Below are 16,142 nucleotides of genomic sequence, written 5' to 3' on the forward strand. Positions count from 1 at the left end.
TACAAAATGACTTAGACAATATTTCTAGTTAGTGTGATTAACAGCAGTTTGCTCTAAATGTAGAAAAAAATGTAAGTTAATGCAGGTGAATAGGAGAAAAAAATCCTCTGATGTTAGAGTACAGTACTAATGGTGTAAACAGTTTTTGGTATTGCTGAGCAACAGTCATACAATGATTTTTAAATGAATAACTCACCATTTGACTGTATTGTTTATTTAATTACGACCCAGGTTTTGGCCTTGTATGCCATTTTCAAGTGATTGAGTTCATGTCATTGACGTACAAGTGCAGAACATCAAGCTCATAATTGACCATAAATTAAGAATAATAATCGCTCCCCACAAGATCTTGTAGAAAGATGATGAATTTACATCTGGCATTAACCTGGGTCATAATTAAATAAACAACAATACAGTTAAATGGCGGTGTGTTCATTTAAAAACATACTAGTGATGTGTTACTTCAAACAGTCACATTGATTAAATATATAGCGTAATGTTCAAAGCAATACAAAATGGAACGAGCACATAAATTGGGTAGTAGAGAAGGAAAATGGTTGACTTTGGTTTAGTGGGAGAATTGTAGGAAAGTGTCATTCATGTATAAAGGAAACCACGTATAGAACACAGTGTGGCCCATTCTTAAGTGCTGCTCAAGTGTTTGGAATCCCCGCATGTCGGATTGAAGGAAGACATCGAATCATTTCAGAGACATGCTGATGCTTTAGTTATTGGTAGGTTGTCAACACATGAGTACTAAGGAGATGCTTCATGAACTCAAGTAGGAATGTCTGGAGGGAAGGCGACACTCTCTTTGCAAAACACCATTGAGGAAATTTAGAGACCAACATTTGTGGCTGACTGCAGAATGATTCTGCTGCTACCTGTGTACATTTCATGTGAGGACCCCAAAGACAAGATAAGAGAAATTAGGACTCATGCGGAGGCATATAGACAGTTGCTGTGCCCGCATTCCATTTGCAAGTGGAACAAGAGAGGAAATAACTAGCTGTGATAAAGGGTATCCTCTGCCATGCACTGTATGGTCACTTAAAGAGTATGGATGTGGGTGTATATGTTAAAAATGTATTGATGACAGATTCAGTCTTTGTAGTGCAACATACCGAGTGCTGCACTCATAACAAAATATTGCTGAATGTATAAAAAATATTAAGTGGGTTTTATTTCATCAGAATCTCCACGAGATAAGATGCACACCAACACATTTTGTTAATATTTCGATCACAATACACATTTTGTATCACAGGTTTCACAATTATAAAGCCTTCTTCAGGACACAATTAGTTAGTTGCATTCATGTTCCATGTATCATTTGTATCATAAATCATAATGGTGCGGAATGAGTCATTTCACACTTACATTGCAGATTGTGTAAATATGACTAGATGCTGATCATTTATAAACATTTTTGTTATTATTATTATTATTGAACATGCAGATGTGGATTAGTAATTCCTGCCCAACCCATTTTACATATTACAATAATAGAAATTCTTCTATGGAATAGGAGGGGTTATCAGAGAGAGACTTTTTCGGTTTGTTTTTGAATTTTCCTTTGCTGTCCACCAAACATTTTATATCACTGAGGAAGTGATCACTTTTTGTTGCAGCTCTGTGAACCCCTTTTTGTGCTAAAAACAGCATTAATTTGGAGTAATGAATTTCATTTTTCCTTTTGATATTGTAATTGTGTACATCATTGTTCTTTTGAATTGCAGTGGATTATTTACAACTATTTCGTGAGGGAATAAATATACTGTGAAGTGGTAGTCAAAGTTCCCAGCTCCTTAAACAGATGTCTACAAGATGATCATGGGTGAACACCATATATTGTTCTTTCAGCACTTTTTTAACAGTGAAGACTTTCTTTCGTAGATGAGTTACCCCAGAACATTATTCCATATGACATAATTGAATGAAAATATGCAAAATAACCTATTGATTTGTCTGTACCCAAGATTTGCAGTGATTCTAAGTGCAAATGTGGCTGAATTAAGGTCTTTTAGGAGTTCCAAAATGTGCTATTTCCAGTTTATATTCTCATCAACATAGATGATTTTAAAAAATTGAAGTTCCCACTATATTTATTAGTTACACTTATCATTTGTATAGTAACTCTATATGTGCAGGACTGAGTATGTTGTGTCATTTTAAAATTGAGAATGAGACCATTCACAGAAACCAATGACACTGTTAAGAATATTGTTTACCATTCTGTCTGTTGCTGTATGTATGCTTGAATTGATTCCAATACTAGTGTCATCCACAAAAACAACTAATTCTACTTGTTGTACTTCAGACAGAAGATAATTTATATATATGAGGAACAATGGCAGACCTAAGATTGATGAGTTAACATGTAAATGTCGTTCTCAGTAGAGCAACTCTTTCGAAATCCAAACTCTGATTTACTGAGAATATTATAAGCCTGGCATGCTCTATCATAATTATCTAATTGATTTTCTATGTAAGCAGTCTTCTTGAGTCATTTTGACTGAGACCTATCTTGTGGATATGTGCCAGATGAGTAGTTTTCCCATAAACTAGACTTAAAAGAGCTCTCTAGAGATAAACTGAGTACTCCAGTAAATCTTACATTCTTATCATTGTTTATGGATTATGTATTTTAAATAGAGACAGGATTCGATTCAGTTCTTGCATAAGAAAGTGATAATATTTCTTTTTTTCTTATTTTGTGTCAAAATATTGCAAGGATAATCACATTTCACTGCAGACAATAAAAACCAGCACTGTGCAGGAAATAAATGCAAATAAATGCCTGACACTCAGTGTTGTAAAAGTACTTTGTTTTTCAATAATCAGTACATTTTCTTTGCTGTTTCAGAATGGTGCTAGCCAGACAGGAAGTGTCGCAAATGACGCTTTGGGTTCTACACAAAATCTAGTGACTTCACCTTCTGGAGCCAGTGCCATCAGAGGGAGTGGTGGTACAACCACGACTCTGGCAACGTCATTGCACGGTGCGTACAGATTACGAAGTGTTGTGTCTGCCTCTTCAGCTTTAGTAAATGAAACAAGGGGGGAGAGGCTGACGGGCCGTATTCGACACTGTAGACCTGCTCTGAGAGGCCCTCATGCTCCACGTGAAGCCAGTCCGCTGGTCGGAGGACCTGTTGTTTCAGCAGGAGGTTTTCGTGGCCTCAGCAATCTCGTAGCTCTTGGTGATGCCTTTGGGGGACTCGTGCCCCTTGACTCTTCTGTCATTGTCAGTGAACCTGATTCTGAAGATGAAAATGGAGATATTTAGTCCCACTATGTTGAGTGCTTCAATAGTGCTACTACATATTTGAAAACTGCCCATAAATTCCTAGTTATAACAGAGGCTGGTATGCTTTATTTCCAGTGATAGCTGCATCTGATGAAGGAACCTGATATCAGTATTTCAGCTTTTTAATTATTATAATTATTTTCCTGTCTTGTGTTTAGTGGCTGATAAGGTTGTGTGAGACTCATATGTGGAAGAATTCACCTTTTTGGATAACTTTCAACACTCGGTATGTACAACTTTTCCAATACTGCAAAAAAGAAGCTTTCTCCAGATATGGTTACTATTTCTCTGTTATCCATTGCACACACCATCTCCATAATATAAATGTGTACATACACTAGATGGGTGTGTGTTTTCATGTGCATGTGTATCTCTGTCCCTGCACAGAAAAATTTTGGTGTGTTAAGTCATGAATTTAATAATATGGTTTTTATAATTTTATGTGCAACTTATTTTAAGTGCAATTTTATCCAGTACCCTTCACATGCATCTTAATTTTTCTCCTGCATGTTTCATATGAGAACATTATTTCTTTATCATATTTTTCCACTCAGTTTTAATTTGTAGTAGTTTACGTAAAGAATCCTCACATTCTGATTAAACATAATAAACAACAATATCACAATGCTTGTCACATTCTAGTCCAAAAATTACACCATAGAAAAGGTGAAAGTTACTGCATAGCATTTCCTGTGTGATGATTGATAGGGTGTAGTCTGCAGATTGTATAATTGGAGTTTTCAAGTTTTCAAAACCATTGGTTGAAACGGGGGGAAGAAGCAGATCACAAGAACAGCACATTGGAGGAATACAGCAAAGGACGGTTGACCTATTTGACTCTTATCTGCTATATTCCAATAAGATTCTCACATAAATCTCCCCAGTAAATTTTTCACATAACTCTCCCTAAATAATGAACTGAATCCTTTGGCTGGTATTATTCTGCAGAGGAGGAAACATTTGAGGAAGAGAAGGTGAAAATTTTTTACACCCTTCACCTCTTCACCTCTTCACCTCTCCCCCTCCCCCCTCCTCTCTCTCTCTCTCTCTCTCTCTCTCTCTCTCTCTCTCTCTCTAACACACAAGCACACACACACGCACACACACACACACACACACACACACACACACACACACACACACACACACACACACACTAATTTTATCCAAGTAGATATTTCTTAGGTGACATCCTGGTTCTCATGATGATCCAGCTGGGTTGTCATATAATTCAGAAAAAAATGATAGCACAAGTAGCTGTAATTGGTTAAGGACGTGGAAAAACTGTATTAGCAGGAATACTTGAACTTTGTGAATAGTAATTCATTCATCTTATAATCTGGTATTTATGATTTACATCTAATCGTCTACCTGGAGGCACATAAAAAAAAATTAATACAACTTTGTTGCTATTGAAGTTCATTCAGGTAATTCAAGAAACTTTCAGTCAGCTGGTAGGAAGACTAGAGTTACTTTTGTGTCCTCTACTGTGGTGCTCTTGGAGGCTTCTATCCCAAGACTGGTTTGATGCTGCTGTCCACACTCTCCAGCCTCCTCTTCTCCAAGTAACAGCTGCTATCTGCATCCATTTGAATCTGCTTCCTGTATTCATCCCTTTCCCTCCCGCGTTAGGATGTGTCCTATCGGCCAATCCCTTCTTTTAGTCAAGTTGTCATGAATTTCTTTTTTCCCCCAGTTTGATTCAGTATCTACCATTAGTTACCTGACCTGTGTATCAAATACTCAACATTCTTCTGTAGCATAAAATGTCAGAACCCTGTGTTCTCTTCCTGTCTGTGCTGTATACTGTCCACATTTCAATTCCGTATAAGGCTATACTCCAGACAAATACATACAGAAAAGTCTTCCTAATACTTAAATTTATTCTAAATGTTAGCAAACTCTCTTTTTCAGAAATGCTTTTTGTGTTAAAGTCAGTCTGCACTTGATATCCTCGCTTTCTGCGATCGTCAGTTATTTTGTTGCCCAAATAGCCAAACTCATCTACTACTTTTAGTGTGTCATTTCCTAATCTGATTTTTCCAGCGTCACCTGATATAATTTGACTACATTCCAATACCTTTGTTGTTCTTTTGTTGATAATCAATTTGTAAACCCTTTTCAAGTCACTGTCCATTCCATTCAAATGCTCATTCAAGTCCTTTGCTATCTGTGACAGAATTACAGTGTCATTGACAAACTTTAAAATTTTAATTTTTCTTCCTGCACCTTAATTTCCTCTCAGAATTTGTTCGTGGTTTCTTTTACCGCTTGCTCAAAGTACAGAAGTAATAATATTTGGGATAGGCTACAAGCCTGTCTTACTCCCTTCTGAACTACTGCTTATTTTCACGTCTTTCAACTCTTGTATAGAAACCAGATAGCAGCTACAAGTTATAAATAACCTTTGGCTTCCTGTGTTTTGTACCTGCCATCATCAGAATTTCAAAGAGAATCTACAAAAGTGCCTGCCTTCTATAGAATTGTAATTATTGCATTCTTCTTTAAGTCTGAGAGTATTTCACCTGAAACAAATACTAACAAAGAGATAGAGGGGCTGGCCAGTACTTACCCCAGCTCAGTACAGCCGATAGATACACACAAAACAGAACTGAAAATTTACATTCCTAGCTTTCGGAACTTTGTTCCTTCATCAGGGAGGAGAGAGGGGAAAAAAGGGAAGAAGGGAAAGTGGATTCAGTTACTCACAACCCAGGTTATGAAGCAACAGGGAAAGGTAAACAGGGAGGGTAGCAAGGATGGAGGCATGGTTGTCAGAGGGAAGCCAAAGATATTCTACTGTAAGTACTGTGCAAGCTTCAAACCAGAGAGGATGCATACAGAAGTAAAGAGGTATATAGTATAAAGATAAACACAACTATGTAGGATAAAAAGATGCGTGAATGGCTAAAGAGGAAAGGGAAAGAGGAGAAGACTGAAGAGTGAATGGGAGTGAGGTTGTTTAACGTAGGTTCAGTCCAGGGGGATGGCGGGATGAAAGGATGTGTTGGAGTGCAAGTTCCCATCTCCGCAGTTCAGAGGGACTGGTGTTGGGTGGGAGAAGCCAAATGGCACATACGGTGTAGCAGGTTCCTAGGTCCCTAGAGTTATGCTGGAGGGCATGCTCCGCTACTGGGTATTGGGCATCTCCTAGGCGGACAGTTCGTCTGTGTCCGTTCATGCGCTCAGCCAGTTTGGTTGTTGTCATGCCGATGTAAAAGGCTGTGCAGTGCAGGCATGTCAGTTGATAAATGACATGTGTAGTTTCACAGGTAGCCCTGTCTTGAATTGTGTATGTTTTACCAGTAGCGGGGCTGGAGTAGGTGGTTGTGTAGGGATGCATGGGGCAGGTTTTGCAGCGGGGTCGGTTACAGGGGTGGGAACCGCTGGGTAGAGAAGGTAGTCTGGGATTATTGTAGGGTTTAACAAGGATGTTACGGAGGTTAGGGGGGCGACGAAAGGCAACTCTGGGTGGTGTGGGGAGAATTTTGTCAAGGGATGATCTCATTTCAGGGGTTGACTTGAGAAAGTCATATCCCTGGCGGAGTAATTTGTTGATGTTTTCGAGGCCAGGATAATATTGGGTGACAAGGGGGATGCTTCTGTGTGGTCTGGGGGTAGGAACATTCCCGAGCAATACATTCCTCCCCGTCCAACAACAATGTTCCTACCCCCAGACCACACAGAAGCATCCCCCTTGTCACCCAATATTATCCTGGCCTCGAAAACATCAACAAATTACTCCGCCAGGGATATGACTTTCTCAAGTCAACCCCTGAAATGAGATCATCCCTTGACAAAATTCTCCCCACACCACCCAGAGTTGCCTTTCGTCGCCCCCCTAACCTCCGTAACATCCTTGTTAAACCCTACAATATTCCCAGACTACCTTCTCTACCCAGCGGTTCCTACCCCTGTAACCGACCCCGCTGCAAAACCTGCCCCATGCATCCCCTCACAACCACCTACTCCAGCCCCGCTACTGGTAAAACATACACAATTCAAGGCAGGGCTACGTGTGAAACTACACATGTCATTTATCAACTGACATGCCTGCACTGCACAGCCTTTTACATCGGCATGACAACAACCAAACTGGCTGAGCGCATGAACGGACACAGACGAACTGTCCGCCTAGGAGATGCCCAATACCCAGTAGCGGAGCATGCCCTCCAGCATAACTCTAGGGACCTAGGAACCTGCTACACTGTATGTGCCATTTGGCTTCTCCCACCCAACACCAGTCCCTCTGAACTGCGGAGATGGGAACTTGCACTCCAACACATCCTTTCATCCCGCCATCCCCCTGGACTGAACCTACGTTAAACCACCTCACTCCCATTCACTCTTCAGTCTTCTCCTCTTTCCCTTTCCTCTTTAGCCATTCACGCATCTTTTTATCCTACATAGTTGTGTTTATCTTTATACTATATACCTCTTTACTTCTGTATGCATCCTCTCTGGTTTGAAGCTGGCACAGTACTTACAGTAGAATATCTTTGGCTTCCCTCTGACAACCATGCCTCCATCCTTGCTACCCTCCCTGTTTACCTTTCCCTGTTGCTTCATAACCTGGGTTGTGAGTAACTGAATCCACTTTCCCTTCTTCCCTTTTTTCCCCTCTCTCCTCCCTGATGAAGGAACAAAGTTCCGAAAGCTAGGAATGTAAATTTTCAGTTCTGTTTTGTGTGTATCTATCGGCTGTACTGAGCTGGGGTAAGTACTGGCCAGCCCCTCTATCTCTTTGTTAGTATTTGTTTCACATCTTATATGAGATTTTCCATTAATCATTTAGTATTTCACCTGACTCATATATCTTGCACACCAGGCGGAATGCTGTTGTCATGACTTGTTCTCCCAAGGGCCTCAATAACTCTCAGGGAAAATTGTCTACTCCAGGGGCCTTTTTTTGACTTAGGACTTTCAATGCCGTCAGATTCTCCTCGCAGTATCAAATCTCCCAACTCATCTTTATATACTTCCTCCTCTCTTTGTACTTCATTGTCCTCAAGTATGTTTCTCCTGTATAGCCCTTCTATGTATTCCTTCCCCCTTTCAGCTTTCCCTTCTTTGCTTAGTACTGGTTTGCATCTGATATTCTTACAGCTTCATGTCTTTTCTCCAGAAATTTCCTTAATTTTCTTATATGCAGGATCTATCTTTCCACGAGTTGTGTGTGCTTGTACATACTTGAATTTCTTGTTTAGCCATTCCTGATTTGCAGTTTTGTAGTTCAACAGTTTTCTTTTTATATTTTTTCCTTTCATCAGTTAGGTTCATTATCTTGTAAGTTATCTAAGGATTTCTACAAAGCATTTTCTTTCCTGCAAGTTGAACCTGTGCCGGCTTTACAATTTCATCCCTCAAAGCTACCCATTCGTATTTCATTGCATTTCTTCCCTTGTTTCAGTCAATTGTTGTCCAATGATCTCTTTGAAACTCTCGACAATGTCTGGTTCTCTCAATGTACCCAGATCCCACATCCTTAATTGTGTACATTTTGTAATGTTCTCAGTTTTAATATGTAGTCATAACCAAAACATTATGGTAAAGAGTCCACATGTGCTGGTGAAAATGTTGTTTTAGTCTAAAATCTGTGTTTTTAATCTGTGTTTTAGCATTATGTATTCTATTTGAAACTTGGCTGCATCTCCAGATCAGATATAAAACCTTCTGTGATTCTTAAACCAGTTGCTAGTGATGATTAAATTATGCTCTATGCAAAATTTTATCAGATGGCGTCATTCATCCAGTCCATGTTTTCTTACTATTTTTCCTCCTCGTCTTTTCCCTACTGCCAAATTCCATCGCTGTTAATTTTTCATCTCCCTAACTATCTGAATAATTTCTTTTATCTCTTTACAGTTTCTTTCAATTTCTTTATCATCTACAGATGTAGTTAGCATATAAAATTGTTGTGTTGGGTGTTGGCTTTTTGTCTGTCTTGGCTGTGAATGTGTTAACTGTGTTGTTCATAGTAGCGTATGCATATTCCTATTTTCCTAGTCATTTTTAGACCCCCTCTTGCCTTACCTGTGTTTGATTTTGGATTTGTAACCCTGTACTCATGTGACAAGAAGTCCTGTTCATTTAACAGTACCGTAGAGCTGCATGCCCTCAGAAAATGTAATGGCCGTAGTTTCCACCTGCTTTCAGCCATTCACAGTACGAGCATAACAAGACCGTGGTGGCTAATGCTACAATGCCGGATCAGTCAGTCGTCCTGGTTGTTGCTGCGCTCCCCCCCCCCTCCCCCCCAAATCGTCCCCCGTCCCATACAGCTATAAATGGCTTTGCCATCTTCAGGAACCACATGTATGTTTGGTCACACCACAAATACTTCTCTATTCTGGGTACAGCTGTGCTAAAGGCTACTGTATCATTGAGGCATGCACATCACCTCATTTCACCATGCTCAGTGGCCCGTATATATATGACAAAAATAATATTCTTTCAATGATTCAGTTTTGCTCCACCCAAAAGTTTAATTTCAAACAATGAAAATTCAGGGTGGAATGTAGTAATGTCTGAAAAGGATAGTTGCTACTAATCATATAATGGAGATGATGAGTCACAGGCACAACAAAAAGACTGTCAGAAAGTAAGCTTTTGGCCAACAAGGCCTTCATTGGACACACACACACACACACACACACACACACACACACACACACACACACACACATGACCACAGTCTCTGGCCACTGAGACCAGACTGCGACTAAAACAGCGCTTTATGGGAGAAGCAACCTGGTGGGAGGAGGGGGGGGGGGGGGGGGGAGGTGGTAAGGAGGAGACTGGGATTCGGAAGGGGGGAAATGCTGCCAGTAGGAGCATACAGGCATACAAGAACGAGGTGGGGAAAGGTTAGGGCAGCTAGTTGCAGTCTAACCTCCCAACTGCACCTAGCTACCCTATTCTCTCTGACCTCAGCCCTGTATGCTCTCATTAGCAGCACTTTACTGTCCACAGCCCCTCCCTTGCTATCCGTGGCCCTCCCTCCTCCTTACCCCCACTAGCCTGTTGCTTCTCCCATCATGCCACTGCTGCTTTCAGTTTGACCTCAGCAGCCAGAGACTGTGGTCGTGTGTATGAGAGTTGTGTGTGTGTGTGTGTGTGTGTGTGTGTGTGTGTGTGTGTGTGTGTGTGTGTGTGTGTGTGTGTGTTTCCAAAGAAGCCCTTGTTGGCTGGAAGCTCACTTCCTGGCAGTCCTTTTGTTGTGCCTATCTGCGACTCGGCATCTCCACCATATGGTGAGTAGCAACTATCCTTTTTATAACATTGTTAAAAGTTTAATTTCATAGGTGTAGTGGTGGTGAGGGGGAGGGTGTAGCCACTGTTAAGTGAGCTCCCAGTCATTAGAGGTAGAAAGGCCAATTGATGAGAGGAGGAATGGGTCATGGTGTAGGATGAAAAAACTGAATGTGATCAGTTAATTCAGTTTCTTCAGGGGGGGGAAAGTTAAGTGGTGGCAGAATGACAGTCAACCCATCTGATGTTAAGCCAGCAAAGAGAGTTTTGAAACTTCCAAGAAAAGATTGCTGAGGGTGACTGCAACCAGCAACAAATGTTCCTAGGTGAGGTCTCATTTGACAATCTTTAACTGAGAAATAATATTTATGCTAATTAAGTTCTGATTTAAAGGGGAAAATGCCAGGTAATAGAAACTGTTTAATTAGGCAGCAGGTGTGGTTAGCTATCTCGTGATGACTTTGCAAGTAAAAAATTGGTTTGGTTAATAATAAAGAAATATTAGGGGAACAATTCATAGTTTGTTTGCTTTTCAAGGTTAAAAGTTTGAGAAATGTCTGTGTGTGTGTGTGTGTGTGTGTGTGTTTTATTACTACTATCTGTATGGTTGGTGTTAATTTTTATATTGTGCTTTTGATCATTCATAACTGACAACATTATTCAGGATTTTCTTAATGTTCTAAATTATAGCTTTATTTGGTTACATTGGTTTGAATCATTACTGCAGTTTCTTTTTGTATCTGCAGTAGTGTTTTGCAGTGGTTATTTATGTAATTCAAATTCTTTGTATGAACAATTGTGGGTGTGCATATAGAACTTGCTTGGTCTCCCTCTACAATTTTTACCTTGTACATTTCATTACCAAATTGGGAATTTCTGTATCCCTTAGGGTGTGTCCTATCAGCTGACCACTTTTATTAACCAAATTCCTTTTCTCCTCAGTTCTGTGTGTCTTCCTTAGTTACACTATCCAACTATCTAGTCTTTAGCATTCTTCTGTAGAAACACATCTCGTAAACTTCTATTCGCTTCTCATCTAAAGTGTTTATCATTTACTTTGTGTTTACATACAGAGCTGTACTCCAGAAATCTATCTTCAAATAAGAATTTCTAATGCTTAAATTTATATTGAACATTAACAAATTTCTATTTTTCAGATATGCTTTTCTTGCTATTGCCAGTTTGCATTTTACATCCTCTCTACTTTGGCTATCATTAATTATTTTTCTGCCCAAATATTGAAACTCGTCTGTTACTCTTAATTTTTCATTTTGTAATCTGATTCCCTCAACATAATTTGTATTAATTTGACTACATTCAGTTATATTTGTTTTACTGTTGTTGATATTCATCTTATAACCTCTTTTCAAAACACTATCCATTTTTTCAACTGATCTAGGTCTGTTGTGAATTTGATAAAACTACAATGTTATAGGCATACCTCAGTTTTAATTTCTTCTCTGTGAACTATAATTCCATTCCAAATTTCTCCTTGGTCTCTCTGTAGTATCTTACAGATGGTTATTGCAATGCTGCTATTTGTGTGATAGGTGTGTTAAGTCGTATATTATGCAGGCTTGATTTTCTGTTCCTCTGAAATATTGTTTTATTTACTTACAATGAGTTTATTTCCATTTCCGCAGTGGGATTTTCTAGCAGATGTGTGTTGTGCATATAATTCAAGTTTTTCACGTATAACAATTATGGATCTGTGTATGGAGCTAGCTTAGTTGTATTCATATTGTCTCGTGGATGATTAATTTAAATAACTGAGAGGCTGTATTCTGTGCACATGCTTCTGCATTAATCACATCTTTAAAATGCGGAATGTGCTAGCTGTGAAATAATTTTTCACTCTGATTCATGTTAAAGCTAATGTTAACAAAGAGTAATAAAAATTACAGTAGATGACACTGTGGATAGTGAACAAGGACTATGGAGGATGCCTACTTCACTACTGAGCTCTGCCCACCTCCAGAGCTGCAAGACCCTGCTGCCACCTTTCCTTTTTTCACTTTTTATGTGCTTCCTGTCAACTAATGCAGTAGCATAACTTTTATAATCATTGGAAACTACTAGACATATGGAAGAAACAGGAGAAGATTTCAAGTGACAGTGAGGTGAGGCAGGGGGCAAATGAGATATGATTATGATTACAGGGAAAGTACCACAACTGAAGAACTATGAATATCCATAAGCAGGCTAGGTGGCATAGATGGAGAAGTTGCCAGAAAAATCACAAGAAGTAGTGCAGGTCAGAATGATGATTGTTTCAAGCAAAAATCACACAAAATACCAAATTTAAAGTAAATATAAATTGGCATCATGGTTAGTAAGAATGAGAGAGGCATATAAAAATGAGAATTATATAGAATAAATGAAAGTAGAAACAGAGAAAGATGAGGTGGCACACAAATTTAATCTCCATTCTACTTCAGTTTTTTGTCTCCTTTCAAAAATAATTGTTTCTCTGTGGTTTAGTTCAGAAAATTATCTTTTCAGTTTTACTTTGAGTATTATTCATTACTTTTTACGTTCTACAGTTTCTACCACAGTCTCCTTCTCCTCCTCCTCCTGCTCTTCCTCTTCCATTTACTCATTTCCATTTTTATTTCCTTTCTCCATGATGTTTCTGTTTCTTCTAGCACTTCTCCTTACATTTGTCTATGAAATGGAAAGTATTTTTTCCTCATTCCCTTGTACTAAAAATTTTGATACTAAGGTCATTCATAAATGATGCACTCATTTTATTTATGTATTTCCATGTTTTGTGTTTTTCTTAGCATTGTACTGAAGGGCTGTAAAGAGATAATCTTGCTGCTTCTCAGTGACCACATCCCAACATTAGGGAAATTTTAACAATTCCATCAACATATTCAGCTGATGAATGGTTTGTGTAGTGGCAGCAGAAACCTTTGTCCAGGTGAATAACCATGTCAGCTCTTAGGGACTCCCTGCTTCAAGAATAATGAAAGTCTGGTGGACTCATGTCAGGTCTCCAGGGTGCATGAATTAACAATTGCCATGTTTACTGAGCTTTTCACTTAAGACATTGACAAGTAGCAGATGAATGTGTCCTCATAAATGAGATACCCAGCCTCAAGCAACAGAATACGTTAACCTGTGACAGTTTGTATACATGCAACTCTGCCTCGAGCCTTCCCCATGTTGCCATTAAGACAGATTTCTGAGTATTTATTTCTTGAAGTAGCAAACAAGAATACACACTTACTCATGCTGTCCTAGCCACCAGCTGAGCAATGCTGCAAGACGGCGAAGATTTAACACTTTGAGTGCTAGTCACTTATTTAAACATACTCGTTTAATTTAATTTAATTTAATAATTTAAACATAAACATACATATTACGATAACAACTTAATGTTTGACATAGTTATTTTTTGTGTGGTAGAGCTGGCAATGTCGTTGCACACAAAACACCACTTTGCATACACCACACAGAAATGATTTACCTTTCCTTTTGGCTACTCCTTCTTTCTTCTCTCTTCCTGAGCACACTCCATATGCATTCTGTGCTTCTTTTTTTCCCCCCTGATTGTATTGGTACTCTTTTACAGGAAATTATTTCTAATCACCTGTGAAATCTCAGTAGCACTTGTGGAAGTTGAGTGTTAGTAACACATCATTGACAGATCTTTGCAAACAGAACTAGTGAATTGGCTGGTACTAATTTTCTTCTTCATGAACTGTGTATTTAATACAAACTAATCTGAAACAGCAGTGAGAATTAGGTGCAACAAAGGCTTTGTTCACCACTTCAAAGAGCAATGGTTGAATATTCCATGTGACATTCTCTGGCCACTGGAGTCAACACCAAACTTGTTTTTATTGTAATCAATGATTGCCACTAGTCTGATTCACCCCTTCCCTTCTGTCAGTATAGGAGGGCATGTCTCCTCTGTACGTTGTGCTTATCATATAAATGTCTGTTGTCTTTCCTTCACAGTGGATAACTGTTGCTGTCTGTTCAAGTGATTTAGGAGGCAGGCAGCATTCTTCTTCTTTACTTTTTAATGCTACCGGTGAGAGTAGTGCACTTTCTTTCAAGAGCTGTCGATGGCTGTACACTTGTATAGTATCGATCAGTTAACATTGTGTGGCCCTACTGCTAAGTTATCAAGAAGTCTTAGCACTACATTCATCACAGCATTGTCCTGCCACAGGATACATCAAAATATCAAATACATTCTGATTCTGCTTCCACAAGCACATATTATTCAGTATCAGTGTTCCTTCTGTGGCATATACTGTTTGAAACAAAGACATCCCTGAAATGGATGCATCCCTTCATTAATTGTGAGGTTATATTTGCCTTGATATCCTCTCTTGTATCAGTGACATATTTTGTCATATTCTGCCATATTTCAAATAGCGAATCAATCCTGGTTCACCTTTAGCTTTCACATGAATTTTTACCGTTCGTGTGGAAGTTGGAACATATTAGTAAAAACCTATTTCTACTCATTATGGTCAGACAGAAACTGCATGATGCTACTGGAGCTATGCTCCAATGATCTGCAATTGATGGTTGCTCGCTAACACTCAAATCTAAAATGATAGCAGTAAATTTTCAAATGTAGTCCAGAGTGGCTGTTTACCACCACTAGTGTGCCGTTTGGCTGTAGTTGATTAAGGTGTTGTTTTCTTTGCATTTTCTGCCCTTCGTACAGGTTTGTCTGCTCTTTCATGAGGTGTTCCAGCTCATCATCGACAAAATAGTAAAATAAATCTTCCAGATCACTTTTACTCTTCACGTTTGTATCCATGTGTATACTTGCATTAAGGCCAGTATAAATTCAAATACTATTTTGAATATCATCCCTCTTGTTCCAGTCATTTTTCTGCACTGACCTAGTTCTTGACCATTTTCATCCTCTGTCATTTGCTACTTGCAAGTGCCTCTCAGTTTCTGTGGGCCCAGCAGTAGCTTACATTACTCTTTCATTAAACACACTTGATTCTCAAATAATAAATAAATTATGAGTGAACACGAGCATGTATGTAACATAATAGCAAAGAAACATGAATAAAAACATTGTATTATATTATTTCATGACATGCACATATGTATAAAACAAAAAAACAAAGTCACAGAAGCCTTCTTGTCTGGTTCAGATAAATTGTAAGTGTTGTCTTCAACCATGCCATCAGCATCAAGAAGATTGCTAAGATCACTTTCAGATCCCTCAAGAACGCAAAGAATCTCTATGTCACTGAGTGGACTGTTATGAGATGTACTGTTTAGATTGCTGATAATGCTAAGAGTGGCATCTCAAACTCCACTTTCTGATATAATTGTTTCAATTACTAGATTGTGTTGTGAACCAAATTGGCTGTAATGAGTATGACTTAGCAAATGACCAGGTACATTCAGTTCCACCACCATGAATTTACTTTGTTGTGACCTTCATTCATGACAAGTGTTTAAAAGTAGTAGTCTGTAACTTTTAATTCCTGATTAAGAGCTCCGGATACCTTGCTGTCATACCCCTTTGGCACTATTTTGACTGGCATATAAACACTGAAAAACTTTACTTCCTTTCTTTAATGTTACAATATTA

At 38.9% G+C, this 16,142-nt stretch overlaps 1 protein-coding gene across 4 annotated transcripts in view; it reads left to right on the top strand.

Annotated features, from left to right (window-relative positions):
* The window catches only part of LOC126418842 (palmitoyltransferase app-like), a 197,461-nt gene that overhangs the window by 129,201 nt on the left and 52,118 nt on the right, over positions 1-16,142 (top strand). For all 4 annotated transcript variants that reach the window (XM_050085824.1, XM_050085823.1, XM_050085821.1 and 1 more), the window contains exon 8: positions 2,867-3,002. In XM_050085824.1, coding sequence (XP_049941781.1) covers positions 2,867-3,002 — 136 coding nt within the window. The remainder of the gene's footprint in view (positions 1-2,866; positions 3,003-16,142) is intronic.

This window comes from Schistocerca serialis, chromosome 9, assembly GCF_023864345.2.
Source record: "Schistocerca serialis cubense isolate TAMUIC-IGC-003099 chromosome 9, iqSchSeri2.2, whole genome shotgun sequence".
NCBI classification, from domain to species: Eukaryota; Metazoa; Arthropoda; class Insecta; order Orthoptera; family Acrididae; genus Schistocerca; species Schistocerca serialis.